Source organism: Asterias rubens, chromosome 21 (assembly GCF_902459465.1).
Source record: "Asterias rubens chromosome 21, eAstRub1.3, whole genome shotgun sequence".
In the NCBI taxonomy this organism is placed as follows: Eukaryota; Metazoa; Echinodermata; class Asteroidea; order Forcipulatida; family Asteriidae; genus Asterias; species Asterias rubens.
The window spans coordinates 9085087-9107764 of record NC_047082.1 but is presented as its reverse complement, the minus strand read 5'-3'; the positions used below and the strand labels follow the sequence as shown (position 1 = coordinate 9107764).

Here is a 22678-nt window from a genome sequence, read left to right as displayed (position 1 = left end):
ATTACTTCAGAGGGAGTTGTTTCCCACAATGTCTTATACTACCAACAGCTCTCCAATGCTCGTTACCAAGTCATCCCTTGAAGGTGAAATGTAGCATGTTCATCAGCCCATCTCAGCAGTCCTTGGCAAGACCAGTGGGTCAAAGAGAAGCTTTTGTGTGACTTTCTAGCTGACTGGCAAGCTTCAGCTCTCCAGATATTCGACTGCTCCCATTTTTGCAAATTCACCCGTCTTCGCATTGCCAAAAGCTGACATAGAGGGCGTAGGACATGGATGACAATGCACTTCACCCGTCTACATTTGGTATTACTCGAATTACCAAAAGCCGACATAGAGGGCGTAGACAATAAACATGAATGTCAACAAGCTTCTCAGACTGTTGTTTTCATGAACAGCCCATAGTTGTAATAAGGAACAGTCTAATGGAAGAAAAATATAAACATTTAAAAGACAAATTTGTTGAAGAACCGACTTGAAGTCTCCATGATTTCGTTTTATCTCTTCCTATTTCTTGGCCGTAATTCCTCCATGGCGTTCCCTCTGAGGAAGATGTAGTTCTTCTTCTGAGGATTGTAGAATTCATGACCCTAAAAAAAAAAAGGAACAAAGTTAAGTAACCCGAGTACAGTAGTAATCCTGTGATTTTTTTCTGGGGGCCTTAGATCATTCCTTAAAGCTTTTGGTAAACAGTATTGTCCAAGGCCCACACTTCGTGTATCACAAGTTATATATAAAATAATTAAAAAATCTGTGAAAAGTTAGGCTCAATCGGTCATTCAGGGTCGGGAGAAAATAATGGGACAACCCTACCTTGTTTTCGCAAGTTCCGCCGTGTCATGACATGTGTTTACTATAAATCCGTAATTCTCGATGTCGAGAATTGATAGTTGTTTTAATGTTTTCTCAAAAAGTAAAGCACTTCATGGAATAATATAGTCTTTTACCATTACCTTCTGTAAACCCTTTAAGTTATTTGTAAATCTGTGAACTCTTTTTTTTTCCCGTTCCAAAAGTGTATAATGGCTTTAAACAATCTCAGCTCCCTGGGGATTATACAGTGCCTTGTTGCACTGAATAATTTGTATCTCACATACACTTACCTTTGACCAGTCGTAGCTGACGGCGTAGGCGAATATATTGCCCTTAGCATCAAACTTACACGCCGTGATAGGGTTCTCCATCTCTTCAGACGTCTTCAGCTTGGTCCGAGCATCTTTGTCCCAGAAGCTGAACTTACCGTTGGAGCCTGCCGTTGCCAGCGTACCATGCTCAGGGTGGAATGCTATAGAGTTCACCTGGAATCACGTTGTAAAGGGAAGGTATTATTTTGGTAATCACTCTTAAAGGAACACGTTGCCTTGGATCGAGCGAGTTGGTCTTTGAAAAGCGTTTGTTATGAAGTGCATATGGTTAGATACATAACTTAAAAGTAGAACATAATGATCCACACAAACATGCCTCGAAATTGCACGGTTTTCCCTTTATGTCGCAAACAAACATGGTCGCCATTTTGTGGAATTTAAATTTTGGCAAACGTATCCCTTTAAAATGTGGTTCTTGAGGAAAACCTGTGCCTCATAGATCAGTTGGTAGAACATCTGCCGGGAATGTCTAAGGTCTTGGGTTCAAATCACAATGAGGACCATTTGAATTTGATCATCTCCTGTTCGGTTAATTCACTTCTATGGTGATTGGGCACCAAACCAAGTCAAATAATGTGTTTCTTAAAGGCAGTGGACACTATTGGTAATTACTCAAAATAAATATTAGCATAAAACCTTACTTGGTACGAGTAATGGGGGGAGGATGATAGTATAAAACATTGTGAGAAACGGCTCCCTCTGAAGTGATGCAGTTTTCGAGAAAGAAGTAATTTTCCGCGAATTTGACTTCAAGACCTCAGATTTAGAATTTGAGGCCTCTAAATCAACCATCTAAATGCACACTACTTCGTGTGACAAGGGTGTTTTTTCTTTCATTATTATCTCGCAACTTCGACGACCAATTGAGCTCAAATTTTCACAGGATTGTAATTTTATGCATAATGTTGAGATACAGCAATTACCAATAGTGTCCAGTGTCTTTAAAATGAATGACAATAAAGACTTTTGGGTAAAAGCTTAGAGCAGCTTCCGATAGTATAAAACATTTTGAAAAACGATTCACTTTGAAGTAATGGGGTTTTGTAAAAAATAAATCAGCTTTAATGCACCAATATTTGAATCTGAGAAGCATTACCGCCGAAGAAGATTTGACAGCTTTTAAAGTAGAGTATGACACGATCTTGAACTTACTGCGTAGATGTCTTGATACGAATAACTAGCAGCACCATTTGAGCGATGACACTTGAATGTGAAGTTGTCTTTCCTAGAACATGTAGAAGCATAACAAAATTATCAAAATCAAGTATGTGCTGTTTCCTTCATGCGTTGTACATGGGACCAAAGTCGTCCCTAAAACTGTTGAATACGTAGACTTGCATGGTCTAAACAGAATAACACATTCTAAAGGCTGGTTATAGTCGGTCCTGCGGTGGTTGCGTGATGGAAATCTTTACGACGAACTTAAGAAACACAGTTTAAAGTCATCGCTGAGGCCTAAAAACTGTGTCTTTTTTAGGATAGCGCGTAAAGATTTCCATCGCCCGACCATCGCGCGACCGACTATGACTCGGCCTTAAATGATCACAACCAATGCATACAATATTGTTGGAGTGACTACTTACGGGTTTGTGACAGGCTCAAACTGTATAGCACATCGGCCCTCTATGCTGCCGAGTGCATAGCCAGCTGGGTTGGTCTTTTTGGAATCTTGGAATATGGCGACACAACGATGCTGAAATCAAAATTTAAATCAAAATCCCAAAATCAGAATCAGTACATTAACTTAAAGCCATTATACACTTTCGGTACAGAAAAAAACAAAAAAGTTCACAGATTGACAAATAACTTACAGGGTTTACAGAAGATAATGGTGAAAGACTTCTCTTGAAATATTATTCCATGAAATGCTTTACTTTTTGAGAAAACATTAAAACAATATCAATTCTCGATAGCGAGAATTACAAATTTATTTTGAACACATGTCATGACACGAGGAAACATGCGGAAACAAGGGTGTGTTTTCCCGTTATTTTCTCCCGACTCAGACGACCGATTGAGCCTAAATTTTCACAGGTTTGTTATTTTATACAGAAGTTGTGATACACGAAGTGTGGGCCTTGGACAATACTGTTTACCAAAAGTGTCCAATGGCTCTAAAAATCGCATACTGTTTAAAAAATCTATCATCTTCTGTGCGGATGCATACTCTTGCGTTTAATATTAAGCTGTTATAAAGTATCCTACAGTGTTCTAATTTCATAGAAAAAAAAGTAGCTGAGCAGAACAAAAAAAGCAAAAAGGGCGATGGGGGAAACTCTTAAAAACGACCGATCCCTACAATCAATTTAAAAAAACTTGCGTGTACCACCAAATCTCTAGTGTTGGCTCTGAGGTGGTTTGGTACGTCACAGAGCAATATCCAAACAGTACGGTATCCACTTGAACTAGATCAGATTGGACTAGGAATGTCGAATTTCTTACTTTTCACTCCACCCTCTAAACTTTGCATGTTCAACTATTCTTTTCTGTTGTTCTTTTTACAAGTTTCAAAGCTTTGACCTTTTTTTCTAGACGCAGCTTGGACCTCTTTTTGCAACTGATGTTAATACAGATTAGCCTTTATCCACAAAACAGAAAAAGTAGGGGTTAGATAATTTACTTTTTGTCCTGGAAGACTCAGTGGCAAGTTATGGCAATGCACTGGTAACCACTAGTTAATGAAACATAAACGGCGCCATTTAAAGACACTGTTGGTATTTGTCAAAGACCAGTCTTCTTACTTGGTGTATCTCAACATATGCATAACATAACAAACCTTTGAAAATTTGATCTCAATCGGTCGTCGAAGTTGCGAGATAAACTATGAAAGAAAAAACACCCTTGTCACACGAAGTTGTGTGCTTTCAGATGCTTGATTTCGAGACCTCAAATTCTTAACTTGAGGTCTCGAAATCAAATTCGTGGAAAATGACTTCTTTCTCGAAAACTAAGTCACTTCAGAGGGAGCCATTTCTCACAATGTTTTATACCATCAACCTCTCCCCAATACTCGTTACCAAGTAAGGTTTGATAATAATAATTATTTTGAGTCATTACCGATAGTGTCCATTGCCTTTAAAATGCTCTTGAATTAGCAGTCAAATTTAATTATTCCCCATCACAAAGGAATTTTGCGCTTCGCTTACCACGCAGGCAATTTAGTTATCTCCGTTTCTTCAGCAGAAGTTCCGATGAAGGGACCTTATGGTGAAATGCACACTTTAAAGTAAAAACACATTGCTAGGCAACAGCAGCGGACAAACAACGCAAGTCGTGTCCAGGGTTGATTAAATTTGCCCTTGAAGTAGGCCTATTATTCCCTTCTACCACACAACAAGTTGCTTCGTTTCTCCAGCAGATTGTATACTGAGTTAACTAGGAACCATGCTAGTTTTTTAATTAAATCAAATACATGGTTAAAAGCACACTATAAGACAAAAACAAATTCGTTTCTAGGCAACAGCAGCGGGTAAACAACGTCACAATTATCCTGTAAATTTTCAGGTAAATAGGCCGATACTTCACTTGTTGAAGGTATATCAATCAAAAATATTTTAATTAAAGGCAGTGGACACTATAATTTTTAGCATAAAACCTTACTGGTAACGAGTAATGGAGAGCTGTTGATAGTAAAAAACATTGTGAGAAACGACTTCCTCTGAAGTAACGTAGTTTTCGAGAATTTGATTTCGAGACCTCAGAGTTAGATTTTGAGGTTCCAAAATCAAGCATCTGAAAGCACACAACTTCGTGTTACAAGGGTGTTTTTTTCTTCCATTATTATCTCGAAACTTCGACGACCGATTGAGCTCAAATTTTCACAGGTTTGTTATTTTATGTATATGTTGAGATACACCAAGTGAGACTGGTCTTCATCAATTACAAAGGTGTCTAGTGTCTTCAACAATAAATCAAGACAGTCAAATGATCTTTATCTACATTTGTTTACAATTTATTTCATGTAATATTGTTTGTCAAATACATTCTTAATAGAGTCATAATATGTTGGTTTTTGTTAAAGGCACTGGACACTATTGGTAATTACTCAAAATAATTATTAGCATAAAACCTTTCTTGGTGACGAGTAATGGGGAGAGGTTGATGGTATAAAACATTGTGAGAAACGACTCCCTCTGTAGTGCCATAGTTTTCGAGAAAGAAGTAATTTTCCACAAATTTGATTTCGAGACCTCAAGTTTAGAACTTGAGGTCTCGAAATCAACTATCTAAACGCACACAACTTCGTGTGACAAGGGTATTTGTTCTTTCATTATTATCTCGCAAGTTCGATGACCGATTGAGCTCAAATTTTCACAGGTTTGATATTTTAGGCATGTTGAGATACACAAACTGTGAAGGCTAGTCTTTCACAATTACCAATAGAGTCCACTGCCTTTAAGTTAGTACCGACAATACGGGACTTTGGGACGCTAGGTGGCCGGCATCACACACGACATGGAGGGACCACTTTTCTTTGGTCACTTGGTATGCTTAAGAGTCCCTGCCTGTAAGAGTGTACCAAGCGGTGATTCATGGGTTCTCAGATCTTCTTCTAAAAAATTAGAGTGAACATCATCATACCAAACGAACAAATCCAAAATTTTAGTTGTTGACACTTTTGGTTTTGGAGTTACCAGTTATCAAAGTTTCGGCCTAAAAGCCCTCGAGAAACGAATAGTACATTCCCTGTAAACACAAAAATGTGCGCCAAGGTCATCCCAACAAAAGTAAAACATTTTTTGAAACCTCCAGTTGGGCTCATAACAAAAGTAAACAAAAAAAATTGGGATCTCGTTGGCGCATCATGTTACGCACACCTGAACCTTTGACGAACAGTGCCTTCGTGCCATTTTCAACGCCTCATAACTCAGCGCGCCTATAAGATCCCATGAATTAAACAAGTTCAAATGAAAGAGCTTGCATCCCTAAAACAAATTTAAGTACAAAGTGAGTGGGATCTCGTTGGCGCAGAGAGATAATAGAGGTCAAAGTTCAAATTTTACCAATATATTGCGTTTTCGCACCTCCGTAACTTCGCGCGCCAACAACAAAATTTTTTTTTTATGGCAACTGGGTATTGGAACAGTTTTCATCTACTGACAAATGAAAAAAGAATCTTGGGATCTCTGCAACTTGCATGTCAAAAGATTTTTTGAAAATTTTCTAAAGTATTGTCATTCCACACATTTTGGCCTAAATTGGCACAACATTCACTTTTTTCATCACTGTAAGTATCTGTGCCAACAAGATCTCATCAATGTTTTCTTGTATTTGGTTAAGTTGAGTGTTCCTAAACAGATTTCAATTGAAAAATAATTGGGATCATGTTGGCCCACCAATATAACAAAGGTCAAAGGTCATATGAAACTACACTACTGCCTATTTCGGGCGATTTTGCGTCGTCTAGAAATCCACGCGCCAATATGATCCCATTGAGTTGTCTGCGTTTTATGATTATATAGATTCTCAGCAACACATAAAAAGCAAAACCAAATGGGATTTGAGTGGCGCTAACAAATATTACAGATCAAAAGTTCACAATACATGCCTATACACATTGTACTATGCATTGCTGTGGCAACCGAAAGTGAGAAATATCCCCAATTTCAAAATGTTGGCAAACCATGAAGGGGATAGGTCTCCAAAATAAATTTTGGTCAAGATATAGACTGTTTTTTACAAATGGTGTTAGTTTAATGTTGGTTGGTAACTGTTGCCAAGGTCAAAGGTTACAAAGAATATGGGTGTTTTTGATATTTTCTGTCAAGAGCCAACTTCAGAGCCTTTTCAAGATTTTATTTAATGAACAAGGGCTCTATCCTTTATGTTGGGGAAAACCACTTATAATATCTAGGCACATGTGATTGTCCCAAATTAATTATAATTGTTCATTTGATAAAATGATGACATGGCTTTGAAGTTGGCTCTCCACAGAAAATATTGGTGTTTTGTATTAAATACATTTTCTGTCAAGAAGCAACTTCGAAGCCCTGTCAACATTTTATCAAATAGGAAGGGCTCTATAATTAATTTGGGACAACCATATGTGCCTAGATATTATAAGTGGCTGTCCCAAACTGAAATGATAGAGCCCTTGTTCTTTAAATAAAATCTTCAAAAGGCTCTGAAGTTGGCTCTTGTGACAGAAATATAAAAACACACATATTCTTTGTAACCTTTGACCTTGGCAACAGTTACCAACCAACATTAAACTAACACCATTTGTAAAAACAAGTCCAGTCTATATCTTGACCAAAATTCATTTTGGAGACCTATCCCCTTCATGGTTTGCCAACATTTTGAAATTGGGGGAGATTTCTCACTTTCGGTTGCCACAGCAATGCAAAGTATAGGCATGTATTGTGAACTTTTGATCTGTAATAATATTATTAGTTAGCGCCACTCAAATACCATTTGGTTTTTGCTTTTTATGTGTTGCTGAGAATCTATATAATCATAAAACGCAGACAACTCAATGGGATCATATTGGCGCGTGGATTTCTAGACGACGCAAAATCGCCCGAAATAGGCAGTAGTGTAGTTTCATATGACCTTTGACCTTTGACCTTTGTTATATTGGTGGGCCAACATGATCCCAATTATTTTTCAATTGAAATCTGTTTAGGAACACTCAACTTAACCAAATACAAGAAAACATTGATGAGATCTTGTTGGCACAGATACTTACAGTGATGAAAAAAGTGAATGTTGTGCCAATTTAGGCCAAAATGTGTGGAATGACAATACTTTAGAAAATTTTCAAAAAATCTTTTGACATGCAAGTTGCAGAGATCCCAAGATTCTTTTTTCATTTGTCATTAGATGAAAACTGTTCCAATACCCAGTTGCCATAAAAAAAAAATTTTGTTGTTGACGCGCGAAGTTACGGAGGTGCGAAAACGCAATACATTGGTAAAATTTTAACTTTGACCTCTCCTATCTCTCTGCGCCAACGAGATCCCATTCACTTTGCACTTAAATTTGTTTTAGGGATGCAAGCTCTTTCATTTGAACTTGTTCAATTCATGGGATCCTATAGGTGCGTTGAGTTATGAGGCGTTGAAAATGGCACGAGGGCACTGTTCGTCAAAGGTTCAGGTGCGCGTAACATGACGCGCCAACGAGATCCCAATTTTTTTTTTTTACTTTTGTTATAAGCCCAACTGGAGGTTTCAAAAAATGTTTTACTCTTTCTGGGATGACCTTGGCGCACATTTTTGTGTTTACAGGGAATGTACTATTCGTTTCTTGAGGGCTTTTTGGCCTAAACTTTGATAACTGGTAACTCCAAAACCGAAAGCGTCAGCAAACTAAAATTTTGGATTTATTCGTTTGGTATGATGGTCTATCACTCAAATTTTTTGGAAGAAGATCTGCGAACCCATGAATCACACCCCCCCCCCCCCCCTAATTTGGTACATTCTTACAGGAAGGGACTCTTAATGGAATAAGGCTACTAGCCAAACTAACATGTCTCAAGTAAAAAATGTTACTGGTGAATTTTATGTACCAGAAAATTGGTAAGCAATATTTTTCTGCTTAAGCAGCTCCATGAAATTGGGCCCATGCTAGTAAACTGTGCATTTAACTTGGCCCCCAGGAAGTTGGGTGTGCACTGATGCTAAATTTTTAAAACTTATTACCTACCTGGAATTTGAGAGGCGAGTCTTGGTTAACTTTGTATTCTTGAGGCCCACTCTCCAATCTGTAAATATTGATCTTCTTGCCTGCGAGTCCGACCACAGCCATTGGATAAACCTAGAAGAAGGAAAAATAAAAAAATGCGCAGGAGACATTATTCAGTATGTCACCGTGGTGGTCTAGTGGTTAGACTACAGATCTTGCAATTACAAGGTTGTTACATGTAGCTTGCATCCTTCAAGCCAACTGCTGACTTTCGAATTTAGAACACGTCCCCATTTGAGTAAATTTGTCATTCTATAGAAAAGTTGCGGTACCTTAAAGGGTCTATGTACTTTTCGTAGGACACAAAACACAATGTCCACAGACTTACATTAAACTCGCACATTTTGAAGACAATGATAGTAGAAAGCTTCCTCTAAAACATTACTTTCTGAGGTGCTGTTTTTGAGAAGCGAGTAAAACAAGTCATGAAAACAATTTTCACCTCAGTGAGAAAACCGTATTTTTGTGACTTTGTTTTACTCACATCTAAAAAATGACAGCACCTCATCAATTAATATTTTAAGGTAAGCTTTCAACTATCATTATCTTCAAACGGTGTAAGTTTAATGTCAATCTGTGGCCATTGTGTTTTGTGTACAATGGTGTAGTGATCTTAATGGTTACGTAATAAACCATCCACGCATGATCGTGGCTTGGCCGCTGTAGAGGGCGACCAAGCCACGAGTCAGTCTGTTCCTGAATCCAACGTGAGTGTTTGCCTCGAATAATTTAGTGTATTCAATCCCTGCGGGGAGCAACAGTGCACGACTCGCCCCTCCAGCCGAAGACTTTGGTAAATATACCTAGATACAACAATGGGAACAGGGCTTTAGACTCACCACATCAGCACAGAAGCAGCGTTCACCGAGTTGTATATTGGCCATCGGGTTGGGTGACCGTGTGTCCCAAAACTGTATGGGAAAAGAAGAAAAGAAATTAGTTGGGAGCAATTTACATGGATGAGGTTCAGATGAATGTGAAAATGTCTGAAAAACGAATTGCAGGCAGGGGTCCTCTTTGGACAAGGAATGTCTCATATGTTACAATTCAGACGGTTTACAAACTCTGTGTAACACAAGAGAATTACAACACTACAAGTTCTCCTGAAGTTCACATCAGAGCATACTGAACGTAATGTTGAGCGTTCACCACCGCCGGTTCTTTTCGAAACCAACACTACTCAATATTCACATGTCGTTACCGCAAACCTCTCTTTGCCTGTTCATCTGCCTCAACTAAGTCTTAAGGCCAACGTGCATTTTCTACGTCTTCTCCTACTCTTTGGAACAAACTCCCCCGTAACATCAAAGACGCACAAACTCTGGATTTATTCAAGCGCCCTCTCAAAACTCACTTGTAAAAGTCTATATAATTTTGTCTGTTTTTTTTTGTGACTTTGTACAGCGCATTGGGACTCCATGTGTAATGCGCTTTATAAGAACGGTTTATTATTATTATTACAGGTCTGAGCGTAGTGTGCACTTGTCATCCTCCCTTTTGTGACTGCTTTACTTCACTCTATAAAATGCAAAGGACTTAAAGGCACTGAACAGTATTGGTAATTACTCCAAATTATTGTTAGCATAAAAACTTACTTGGTAACAAGCAATGGAGAGCTGTTGATAGTATAAAACATTGTGAGAAACAGCTCCCTCTGATATAACGTAGTTTTTGAGAAAGAAGTAATTTTCCACTAAAGTATTTGAATTTGATTTCGAGACCTCAGAATTTGATTTTGAGGTCTCCAAATCAAGCATCTGAGAGCACACAACTTCGGGTGACAAGGGTGTTTTTTCGTCCATTATTATCTCGCGACTTCTACGACCAATTGAGTTCAAATTTTCACAGGTTTGTTATTTTATGCATAAGTTAAGATACACCAAGTGAGAAGACTGGTCTTTGACAATTACCAATAGCGACCAGGGTCTTTAAGACAATTTCAATAACAAACTGAAATCAGGAAAAAAGCATGAGCATCTCAAGCATGAGTGTAAAACACCTACCTTGAGTGTTTTATCCCAGCTACCTGTCATGATACACGAGTAATTGGGAGCTTTGATGTAATGGATGGTTTTAATCGGTGCATCGTGCTGGAAGAGGAAGATCAAACAACGACCGTCAACAATCAAACAACAGATTTACAGATTCGAAGGGCTGACTGATATAAAAACGGCGCAAAATTAATAATATTCATCAAGCAAAAAATAGCTAATGGCCTGACGTTTCAACCCTAGCAGAGACTCCATTCATGTATTTCCACTCATTGTTCACTTAGTGAACTGGTAATAATTGTTGTGTTTTGTCATTTAACCTTCGAGAAAGACTCTGCTAGGGTCAAAACACCCACTAGGGGCAACTTTGAGCAGTGAACATCTGTCAACCACTCGTCAATGTTCCATGGTTACCATGACAATGCCTGCAATACATCATGGGTACCAGGCAAAACTGCGCCAAATGGTCGACAATAGTCAACTATAGTCCCTTGCTTGAACTTGCTCTAGGCTGGTTCCAAATAGTCGACTAGCATAGACAACTTTTATCGAGTAGACAGAGTTCAGGCAAACTTAGTCGACTGTCTTTACCTGAGCAACTTGTATGGCTTGATTGCTGTTTAGGTCCCACATCTTGGCGGTCTTGTCACAAGATGCAGAAAACACCTTCGTACCATCCTTTAAAAAAAATATATAAAAAAATATAACACAAAACAAAATTTGATCAGTTCAAATCTAGATGCTCACTGATTAAAAAGTTTATAGCAGACAGGAAAGTATATAGGGACTTTTTGTGGCTAGGTGGTAGCAGACTTACCAGTTAAATTTCCATTGTTTATGTCATTTTGAGCGTTTTCAAGAACAATAGAGAATCACCTGGTATTCTGCTGCCACCTAGCGCTCAAAAAAGTCTCTCATTATGCCTTTGACGATACGGGCATGGAATTTGGCACACAGTAAGAGTTTGTCACAAAAAAGACAATGGCTATATTGACCCCTTGCACGCACGTCACACGCAGCGACTGCCCCACGCTCACCATTTTGGTGATCAAAAGGTTTACGTGTAATCGCTGCGTCGCCTAAAATGCGCACTTCAGAGAATAGCGCACAGAGTGTCATTGCCCACCAGTATGGCGCATCCAAGATTATTCTGATGATGTCAGGTAAATTGGGTCAATAGGGCCATCACAGATTTGTCCTTAAAAACATAAAAACTGGCTTCAAAATTGTCAAAAAGGCTGACATTGCTTGTTGTTCTATCCATATTTTTTTCAAGGACAATTCTCAGATGTCCCTTTAACCACCTTCCTCATGTCAAATTCTGACTATGTGGCCTGTTCCAGTGCTTTAAACAGAACTGTTTTCCTCTTGGCTTTGATTTCGGGAATTCTGCTACAATAATCCTGCCAGTGGCCAATTTCATAGAGCTGCTTAAGCAAAAAATTTGCGTTAAGCACGAAAAATAGCCTGCTTGTTTTACACATGTTACTAGCAAAAATGTCATGCCACATACATTGCTTGTGACTGGTATTTAGCTGTTGTTTACTTAGCATAACAATTCAGTGGAGTCTTAGCTGGTAATCTGATTTTACTAAGCAAAGATTGTTTTGCTTTTAAAGCAAAATTTTGTGCTTAAGCAGCTCTATGAAATTGAGCCCTGCAGAATGGAAGGGAAAAATGAATGATCCCCGTAGTAGCCGAGCCCAATTTTCATGGCTCTGCTTACCGCCGAATTCTGCACTTACGATCACAATTTCCCGCCTGCGTGCAAGCGGCGAATTTCTGCACTAGCCTTGTAAGCGTCGAATGCCTAGGCAAAATTTTTGCCGCTAACCCGTGAAATACGCTTGCGGTAAGCACAAAATTCCCTGCTTCTGTAAGCGCCGTTTCTGTGCTTACAGTAACCAGAGCCATGAAATTGGGCCCAGGTTAAAACTAGAAATAAATTTATTCTTTCCTAAACCCCAACACCTCCCCATACTTACATCATTCCAGCAGACGTCGAGGACAGGGCCCTGGTGTGTTTGTTGAGCCTTGGGTACCGTAGCTCCTGTGTTTTGCACCTCCCAACAACGAACCTAATAATAAATGATTTGAAAAACGTATAGCGTTAAGGAGGCCCAAAATATTAGACCCCTATAAGGCTCACGGGGGAGCCTTATAGTTTCTAGAAGTAGCCAGGGGACACCCAGTCCTAAGCAGCTAAGATAAGAGAGAGGGTTGTTGGAACATAGGTGTCGGAATATATAGAGCAGTCACCGTGCATTATGCACCAAAACTCACATTATTATCCCATGATCCTGCAATAAGGAAAGTTGTTGGCACTGTTCCTGGGCTAAACGCAAGTGAACTAATACTGTCATCCGGTGGATTGGCCACCTCAAAGTCTTTCATAGGGTTATGGGTACCCCCAGCTGTCGCTGCAGTCTGGCCGAACATTCCCGCTCCGGTGGTGGCCGCACCAAACCCTGTTGTTGCACCAAACATGCCTCCGACTTGAAAATGAAGAGATTGGGGAGCTCTACCAATCTGTTGGGAGTTAAAACAAGAGATGTTAGTTTAATATTCAGGTATATGACACAAACAGGCTTAGAATCTCATCTTTTAATGGGCAAGGCCGTTTTCTTTGTGCAAAGGGCACTTCCATTTTTGAAGGGGCACCAAGACCAGGTGAAAACCCTTTATAAATTTTAACAGTACATTACAAACACATATTTTTCAACAAATTGAAGGTGATATAAAAGATACATAATTAATGGCAGTTACTGATGTTCAAATATTGTTTTAAAAGTGCATTTAAAACTTGTTGTTCCACAGTTGTTATCAGGGGGATTCAGGCGCGTCAATTGTCATTTTTTTTTTTTTTAACAAGTGTGACCCAAAAATAGTTTTGTTAATGTAATCTCCTGCCGGCCGACGACGAAGCCAGAGGGTAACAACCCATCATCATGCTCATTCATAACGAACAGGGCGAAATTCAAATCACTCATTTTCTTGCTTGTATGCTCATAATAATATTTATTAATAATGCTCTCTGGCTCTGATATCTGAATCCTTTGTTGGTTCAGTTCAGAATGTCAGAGTATGGTTAGAGAGCTTGACCCCACACTGACCCCACATTACAATCAAGAACGTGAACTTAAAGAAGTAGGCTACAAATGTCCTGTTGTCGTGTTGAAGAGCATGAAGAGCGACCTCTGTAGGTGAACCAGTTTATATTAGTAATATTATTACATTTTTAACAACTACACGCACGACGACAGAGTTTATAAAAACAAATAACAATTTATTGTTAAGCTAGGCCTACTCTTCGTTACTTTCAAATTTGAAAGAAAAATATCAAGCTCATAAGACAGACAAATGAACAAACATTCTTAACATTCTAAAAGGAAAGACAGCAACACTTTACCTACGTTCGAAACAAGTCAGACAGTTTTGTACACCAACTGTTCAGCACGGTTCCATAATAAAAATGTTAACTCAAGCGCCAAAATGTTTAAAATGTCCGTCAATAAGCGTCGTCTTCACGCACGATCGTGGTTGCAGACATTTTTCTTGAGGGTGAAAGCGGGCTCAGGGCCATTAATGATGAATAGAGTCTCTATGATTTATTGGAAGGAACCTTTAATTTGTGTGTAATTTTAGTTTTCTCTATTCCATGGACTGTCAAGAGTTGAGTTCCGACCGATGGTGGTACGGTAAGCATGGGAGGAAAGTTTTGAGCTTCACAACAGGCCTATGTTGCTGTACTGATGCTGAGTGACGGTCGTATACGGCAGTTGACTAAAACGAAAAAGTTTCGGCTCCTGAAAAACATGTGCAACTACGCCCTCAACGGTTGATAATCATAACAGTCTCAATCATTAACATTATTTAATTTAAACAACAAATGTAACATAATTTATCAATAATTTTTATAAAAATAAAAGTAAAAAAATGTAAGTCAATTAAAAACAAAAAAAAATACTCAAAAAGGAAGAAAAAAGAAAAATATTTTGTATAAACAAATTTAAGAATCCAACTTATTTAGTTTTATTTTCCAATTCAAGATGTCAGCCCCCACGTGCTTAGAAATTTTCGTTGGCTGTTACGAGAGAACAACCCTTGGTTATGAAGTTATTGAGAATGAGGTATGGTATAAGAGTTGGTTTGTCTGTTTAAAAGTATCTATGTCAATTATGTTATGTATGTTGATTGATTTGTCAAGCTATTGCTAGATGTTTTTGCTGCAGTCGACTGTCCTGTCGACTCACCGTACCACACGCACACTGTACTGCATGCAATGGGGTACCGGTCACTTCAGCACCTTGCAAACTCGGCACCAGCAAACTCGGCACCTTGCAATCTCGGCACTTACAACCTCGGCACCTTGCAAACTCGGCACCCACAAACTCGGCACATGTACGTAGAAATACAAACTCGGCACCCAGTTGAAAAAGTTCGATTTTCACACTGTGATTTTCAGCCCCCCCACACCCCAGTCCCATAAAAAGTTTGATTCTGTTATATTACACACGAGGTAAGATGCATAGCCACTGGCACTCGGTGAGTGGCATGAGCATGACTGGTGCGGTTGTTAAGCAAGCATTATTATTATTTTTCGCAACTCACAAAGTAAAGTCACATACAAAATACAAAATTACAATCAATCTATACGAACAAGAATTTAACTTCGATAAAAAATAAAAGTAAACACTTAAAAAAAAAACTAACTAAATTAAATAAAACTATTCTTAAAAACATTAAAATTAAATGTATATAATTATAAATCTGGAATGAAAAACAGTAAACTTGGTAAAACAGGGAAATATCAATCAATATGTACTCTCACTCACTCTCAGAAAAAATAAAAACTTGTAAAACTAAAAGTAGTGTGTCTGTCTCAGGCACGTCAGGGTCACTGTCTTGTTGAGCATTGTTGAGGTCCTGACTGCTGACATGACTTGCTATGGAGGGTTATGATTGTCACAACTGTTTTACTGTTTATGAAACTATGAGCATGACTTGACCTATCTTTTAATTGTAGAATCTGCACAGTAAATACACATTAATCATTATTAATGAATTGTATTGTTTCATCTTCCCATCATAATGCGGAACATGACTGTAATTTATTATTTCAGGATTCATTTGAGATCAAGGCGAAGTTTACAGACAATTCCCACATTGGTTATGTCAAGACAATTGCAGCCAACAGGACGTTCCTGGCCACCGGAAGCACAGATGAAACAATCCATCTATATAACGTGAAAACTAATAGAGAACTTGGAGCACTTCTGCAACATTCTGGTAAGACAACCAGAATGAAATGTCAACTTTAACTGTCCAGCCGTTGATTTCACCAAACTCTTCCTAGCTTAGGATTTATCTTAGGATTTGGGATGAGTCCCATCCTTGCACTGTAACATGTAAACCTTAAGATTAATCCTAAGTTAGGACTAGTTACTTGTCCTAACTCGAGATAGGATGAATCCTACACATGTAGAAATTGGCATTGGATGCTTCTTTCAAAAGCCCCAAGGCTTTTTCTCCTGCAGAAACGGCACCTTTGTGGGGAAATTGTAAATTTCTATTTAAACATGTTAATGGACACCCAAGGCAATGTCCAGGGGCAACAAAGGCAACATGTTGGCTTGTTTATCTGTATGCCACTGCCAGGCTGTGAATACCAGTCTTGAAAGAGCAAGGCCATAAATTTGATCAGGGGCACTTCTATTTTAATATTAAAAAACCACAGAGCCATGAGAGCTGCCATAAGTGGGGCTGGGGCTACCAAGTCCATCGCTAGGGCAATTGTCATTAAACTTTAACTGCTTTAGAAACACATTCTCTGTTTCTAGGGACAGACAAAAAGAAAATGGAAAAAAAACAAAGAGAAAAAGACCAACATTAAACAGAAACAGAAATTAAGACCAACTTCAAGGTTCCATGTTAAGTGTGTGCTTCCTTTCATTTTTGTTTTAGATGTCTTTTAAATGTCTTCCTTTTTCTCAATATGTTTATTTGTAATACTTTACTTGCAGGTTCGATTACCAGCTTATGTTTCCATGGTGACAACCACATGTTGAGTAGCAGCACCGACGGCACTCTATGTATATGGAATACAGATTCATGGGAGTTAATGAAAAGTTTACGAGCTCACAAGTGAGTAACTGATTAGGGAATAATTATCTGCAATAAAAAAAATGTGTTGTTGGGACTTGGGAGTAGTTATGATAGCAGGCATGATCTTCTAGACTTCAGTCTGATTTCAGTTTGCTTTTGGGAAAAGTCAGATAAATTGTGATTGAAGTCTGTTAAAGACATCAGTATGTGTACTTTTTAGGTCAGGGGTGGATTGCACAAAGAGTTAAGACTAGTCTTATCTCGAGCTAGGACGGGTTACTAGTTCTAACTTAGGACGACCCATATGTTTTTTATATCTCCTAGGACTAGTCCTAATTTTTTTGTGAAATCGACCCCTGCCCTTGTACAATGTACACAGTTAAATATTCCTACTTTTTTTGAACACACATTGATGTTTTTTGTTTTTTTTGACAGAGGTGGGGTAAACTCACTAGCCATTCATCCGTCAGGAAAGCTGGCTCTGTCTGCCGGTCATGACATGTCACTCCGAACATGGAACCTCATCAAGGGAAGAGTTGCGTACACAACAAATATGAAGCAGTGTAAGTGTCTGACACTCTTAAGATCTGCTACAAGTTAGTAAAAAAAACAACATCCGACAATTTATGTTACAGGCTCAGGCCCTCAGATAACCCATGAAACCACATCAATTGTTGTGGTGCCTGCCCTTTGCAAAGTTCCAATACAAATTAAAACTTTCTTCCTAGAAGTGCCCCTTGCTAGAGGAAAAATTGATGTACCCCCCCTTCATCGAGAAAGAAGTGCAAGCCTTACATGCTTTAAAACTTTTTATTTCAATTCATTCAGCGTAACCTTTATTTCCAGGTGATAACAGTAACAAAATATCAGAATAATTTGCAACCGCTCATCACCTCGACAACATATCGTCCCAGTACTTCGCTCACTTCATTGGTTACCCGTCTCCAAACGCATAGAATTCAAACTTCTCCTGCTGACATACAAATCTCTTCACCAATCCGCACCTCACTATCTTCAAGATCTCCTTCATCCTATGTCCCTCATCGTACCCTCCGCTCTAGCTCTACCACTCAACTAGTCCCATACATCACTCGCACAAAGTCATTTGGCCACCGCTCGTTCTCATATTCTTCACTCTCACTCTGGAACAACTTACCGCACAACATCAGAACTGCTCCAAACGAGAACATTTTCAAACATCTGCTGAAAACTTACATGTTTACTCATTAATTTGTGTAAAGCGCTTCGGGACTGTTGTGTGAAGCGCTATATAAGTGCCGTTCATTATTATTATTATTATTGTGATTCGTTATTGTTGTCAACCTCCTAGTACATCCTTCAAGGCTGCAAAAGAAACGACTGAAGACTGCTGAAACACAAAATACAGCATTGCCGATGCAAATTCAAACTTGCTCTATACTGTCCATCTCGTTACTTGAAGAAGGCAATTGCAAATGAAACAAATACATTTCTATAGATAAGTGTTTGTCCTTTTCATTAATTCACAGCTGCTGATTTTGTGTCGTGGTCACCGGACGGAGAGCTTTACATCGTCATTTTGAACAGTATCATCAATATTTATGACATCACCACGGCAACGATAACATGTTCAATAGATTGTTCAAAGAGAGTTCTCGCTGTAGCATTTCTCACGGTATGTTGTTGTTTTTTCAAATTTTAACGAAGTGGATTTGAAGATTGGTGGAAACTTTCATTTTGTGAAGATGTTTCATGTGTAGATTTTAACCACTTTCTAGGTTTCTTGAGAGATAAGTGATTTCTTCGTTTTTATATGGCAATCCGTTTCGATTTAAAAAGAAAATTGTACAGAAAAGATATATAATTATATAACCACAAGCAATATCATGGGCTTAATTAAGAGTTGTTTTATTTTCCTCCATCAGAATCGAATATTAGCCGTCGGAGGTGAAGGACAGACCATTCAACTGTTTGAAATCTCCAAAGGAAAGCCGACATGCAAGTGTGAATTTAAAGCACATGAGAACAGGTATGAGACAAAATCAACCCTGGCTTGTCAATGCATAAATTTTAATGTCTGGAAAGCATCTCAAAATCCAGTGGCAAGTTGTTCCTGATTTTGATTGATTCGATGGTTTTATCCTGTATGAAGTTACAGACTTTTCATTTTAACATGGCAACTCTCAACACTTCAGAAAAGTTATTAAATGGGTTAGAGGTAGGTTCGTAGATTGATTTTAATCAACCGAAAGCTGATTTTTTTTTCAGGGCAAATTGTCAATAAAGATACATTATTATAAAGACATCTTCGGAAGTTACAGCTCAACACATTGTCTACTTGTTGAGATAACTGTCATTGCAAAAAACTGTATCTGTATTTTCATAGAAAGTGGTTATCAGCCATGTCTACTTCTGCATAATTCACAAATGGACACCATGGAACTTTGAATTTTTTTCAACACTTTGTAAAATTATTTTAGTTTTTCCTTCTTGAAATGTTTTTTTTAATGGTTTTTATTTTTTTATTTTATTTTTTTATTTCTTCTTCAGAGTAAAAGGACTGGCAGTCACACCAGACCGGAGGAGCCCGCCTAAGGAAAACTGCATGTGGCTGGTTTCTGTTTCAAGCGACAGCTTCCTTAAGGTTTGGTCTGTCAACATTGAAGAGGTGAGCTTAAAAAACATGCCCTTCTTCGAAAGGCACTGGACACCTTTGGTAATTGTTAAATACCAGTATTCTCACTTGTAGTACCACTGTGTGCATCAAATAACAAACCTGTGAAAATTTGGACTCACGATCAATTGGTCATCGAAGTTGCGAGAGAATAATGAAAAGAGAATTACCCTTGTTGCACAACTTTGCGTGCTTTCAGACGCCTAATAAAAGGCTTCAGGCCTGAAGTCTGTTATTATTTGCTTGAGAAAGTACCTCTTTCTCAAAAACTATGTAACTTCGGAGGGAGTCGTTTCTCACAATGTTTTATATTATCAACAGCTCTCCATTATTGCTTGTTACCAAGTAAGTTTTTATGCTAACGATTATTTTGAGTAATTACCAAGTAGTGTCCAGTGCCTTTAACCTTGATGTCTTGTTCAATTTCAAAAGTTCACTTGACCACCATTGAAGTTGGGAATGTTTAAATCTTGTTAACCCAACAAGTTACAAATACACATAAAAGAAATCTTCCTCAATCTTATACTTTTAAGCAATAACACAGATTCTCTCTGGGTCTGCAAAAAGTTTCCTAAAAGTAAACCCTTCTTTCCAAGTTTTAAAGAACACATTTGAAAAACTCAAGTAATTCAGGGAGACTGCCCCTGTATATTGCCCCTTCAGATTCTGCAAAAAGCAGTGTATCTCACCATAAATGCTCCATGCAAAAACAATTTATCTTGGCGCATACTTATTTTGTGGGTACATCCTGGCTCTTTTATGTGTAAAATACTGGGGTTTTTTTCAATTTCAAACTCGCATGTGACATTATAAGTAGATTTTTAGGAGATGGTTTTGCACAACAAACACAATGATATAGTTCTTCAACAAAATCCTTACAATGGTCGCTTTCATTCTGTGTTTTGATTGGCCAGCTAGGGGAGCCATCTCTGCTAGCATCATTAGACACCACAGCTAGGTTGACCTGCGTGGCAGTTAGACCTGCCAAAACCGAATCATCATCAAAGCCGACAAGAGAGATGCAGACAGACTCAAAGGCGAGCATCGCTAAGGGAGAAGGCCCATCAGTCAAACGGAAAAGTGCAGGTGCCAAACAAGGTAATAGGCTGGGGCCATTTGGGAGCTACTGCAGCTCACCCATTTGTTTAAGTGCAGGTCCCAAACACAGATTTAGCCTGGGGCCGATTTCACAATGCACTAAGATTCATCTTAAGATTGTATAAGACAATCTTCTTCACTTAATGTATTTTAATCAAAGTTAAAAACCCATCTGTTTACTTCAACCATTTAGTTCATTCTTGATCTGTTTGTGTATTTTTGTATTTCTTTTTTCTCTGCATTTTTTGTGTTTCTTTTAATGAGCAGTAAAGTACATTCATATTGATATAGGTGTTGTGCAATATCAATGTCGGTATTATTATTATTAAAGACACTGGACACTATTGGTAATTGTCAAAGACCAGTCTTCTCACTTGGTGTATCTCAACATATGCATAAAATAACGCACCTGTTAAAATTTGAGCTCAATCGGTCGTCGAGTTTGCGAGATAATAATGAAAGAAAAAACACCCTTGTCACACGAAGTTGTGTGCTTTCTGATGCTTGATTTCGAGACCTCAAATTCTAAACTTGAGGTCTCGAAATCAAATTTGACTAAAGTTACTTCTTTCTCGCAAACTACATCACTTCAGAGGGAGCTGTTTAACACAATGTTTTATACTACCAACCTCTTCCTGTTACTTGTAATCAACAAAGGTTTTATGCAGATAATTATTTTGAGTAATTACCAATAGTGTCCACTGCCTTTAAGGTGAGTGGTCAGTATTGTGACATTACACTTTGCTTAGCAATTAAGATTGATTTGCTAGTCGAAAGAAGTTAGTAGTTTTTCAATTGACAAATTTGTTTATTTTCTGTTTCAGATTTAAAAAAGAAGAAGATACGGATCAAAAAGCAAACACCTTAAGCAGCTTCAGACAGATTAGAGTCAACAAACGGCCCTTTATACTCTTTTGTATAGACCTCTGTCACTCAGCAACCATTTTGGTCAAATTCCCTGTATCCATATATAGTGAATACAAGTACTTATATATTTACAATAAGGAGCCTGACTATTTTATATGCGTCTTTGTTTGATTGGTTTCAATTAATTTGGGGTTGAACAAAGTAAAATAATTGACTAGAGCGGGATTTGTACCAAAGCATCCGGATTAACGTGTCGGCACTCAACCAACTGAGATATCATAGCCCGGTGTTGGCGGTCCCAGCCAGAGGCCATGTTTCAAATCCTGCTTTTGTCAAGTTTTCTTTGCTAAACCCCATATCATTTCAAATTTACCCAGTCAGTTTCCTGTGTGAGTTTATTATTGATTTTGAATTAAATTAAATGGATGTAAAGCACGATGACTGGAAAACAGGGGTCATGGTAAAATAATTGTTTCAAGAAAAGTCTGACTTTTAATATTTTTTTTTCACCCTTCATTTGATAGAACATACCGATACATAATGCTCCGCCCCATTGCATATTGACCAATCACAACCCATTGCACAACCAAAAGTCTGACACTATAAAGTCTGACATGCGTGCACTAACACTTAGCGCGCGCGGCAGAGTTGTGCAGAATGGCATTGGGGAAGCTTGCGTGTTCTTGCTCACACGTGCGCCGTGGGCGGAGCCTAATGGATCGGTGTAATCTAACCCAATAGAGCCAAAGTCAATACTTGTTGTGTCCCTATTTTAATAAACAACTCCACCAATCAAAGCTAAGGATTTGTGTTATTCTAGGATTATTTTGAAGAATAAAAGAGGGCTAACACTGAATAAGAAAGTTGTGTTTCTTTTGTTTCTTTTGCACTGGACACTATTGGTACTTACTCAAAATAATTCTTAGCATACAATCTTACTTGGTAACAAGCAAAGAAGAGCTGTTGAGAGTATAAAACATTGTGAGAAATTACTCTCTCGTGAATTAACGTAGTTTTCGAGAAAGAAGTCATTTTTCACTAAATTATTTGAATTTGATTTAGAGACCTCGGAATTAGATTTTGATTTTCAGAACCATCCCAACTCATTCAGAGATTATTACATGGTGTTACCGCAA

The 22678-nt window shown here is 38.3% G+C and overlaps 2 protein-coding genes across 3 annotated transcripts; one reads left to right on the top strand and one right to left on the bottom strand.

The window, feature by feature from the left end:
- LOC117304858 (mRNA export factor-like) lies at positions 1-14502 on the bottom strand. Of its 2 annotated transcripts, none has more exons than XM_033789480.1 (11): positions 14229-14502; positions 13103-13348; positions 12805-12897; positions 11411-11497; positions 10832-10918; positions 9668-9739; positions 8790-8900; positions 2726-2835; positions 2295-2367; positions 1101-1295; positions 1-587 (listed from the first exon to the last, which is right to left on the bottom strand). In XM_033789480.1, the coding sequence occupies exons 2-11, from the start codon at positions 13304-13306 to the stop codon at positions 495-497; spliced, it is 1125 nt and encodes a 374-aa protein (XP_033645371.1). In that variant the 5' UTR covers positions 13307-13348; positions 14229-14502; the 3' UTR covers positions 1-494. The 2 variants fall into 2 exon arrangements, with proteins under 2 accessions (XP_033645371.1, XP_033645372.1); XM_033789481.1 differs by having other exon boundaries at positions 14233-14502.
- A 365-nt stretch (positions 14503-14867) lies between these two features.
- Positions 14868-22162, top strand: LOC117304545 (p21-activated protein kinase-interacting protein 1-like). The gene is made up of 9 exons (XM_033789067.1): positions 14868-14949; positions 15943-16108; positions 16843-16963; positions 17360-17487; positions 18433-18578; positions 18829-18932; positions 19454-19571; positions 20492-20675; positions 21500-22162. Exons 1-9 carry the CDS (start codon positions 14869-14871, stop codon positions 21541-21543), a joined length of 1092 nt encoding a protein of 363 aa, XP_033644958.1. The 5' UTR covers position 14868; the 3' UTR covers positions 21544-22162.
- The last annotated feature ends 516 nt before the right edge of the window (positions 22163-22678 follow it).

What these genes read in the sequence shown, in the direction of transcription:
- LOC117304858 (XM_033789480.1), bottom strand. Translation starts at nt 13,306, where the DNA reads ATGTTTGGTGCAACAACAGGGTTTGGTGCGGCCACCACCGGAGCGGGA. An exon ending in TTTGAGCCTGTCACAAACCC is followed by an intron (nt 2,368 to 2,725) that starts GTAAGTAGTCAC and finishes TACATGTTCTAG; the next exon opens with GAAAGACAACTTCACATTCA. An exon ending in TCAGCTACGACTGGTCAAAG is followed by an intron (nt 588 to 1,100) that starts GTAAGTGTATGT and finishes TTTTTTTTTTAG; the next exon opens with GGTCATGAATTCTACAATCC.
- LOC117304545 (XM_033789067.1), top strand. Translation starts at nt 14,869, where the DNA reads ATGTCAGCCCCCACGTGCTTAGAAATTTTCGTTGGCTGTTACGAGAGA. An exon ending in CACAACAAATATGAAGCAGT is followed by an intron (nt 17,488 to 18,432) that starts GTAAGTGTCTGA and finishes ATTAATTCACAG; the next exon opens with CTGCTGATTTTGTGTCGTGG. An exon ending in TCGCTGTAGCATTTCTCACG is followed by an intron (nt 18,579 to 18,828) that starts GTATGTTGTTGT and finishes TTCCTCCATCAG; the next exon opens with AATCGAATATTAGCCGTCGG.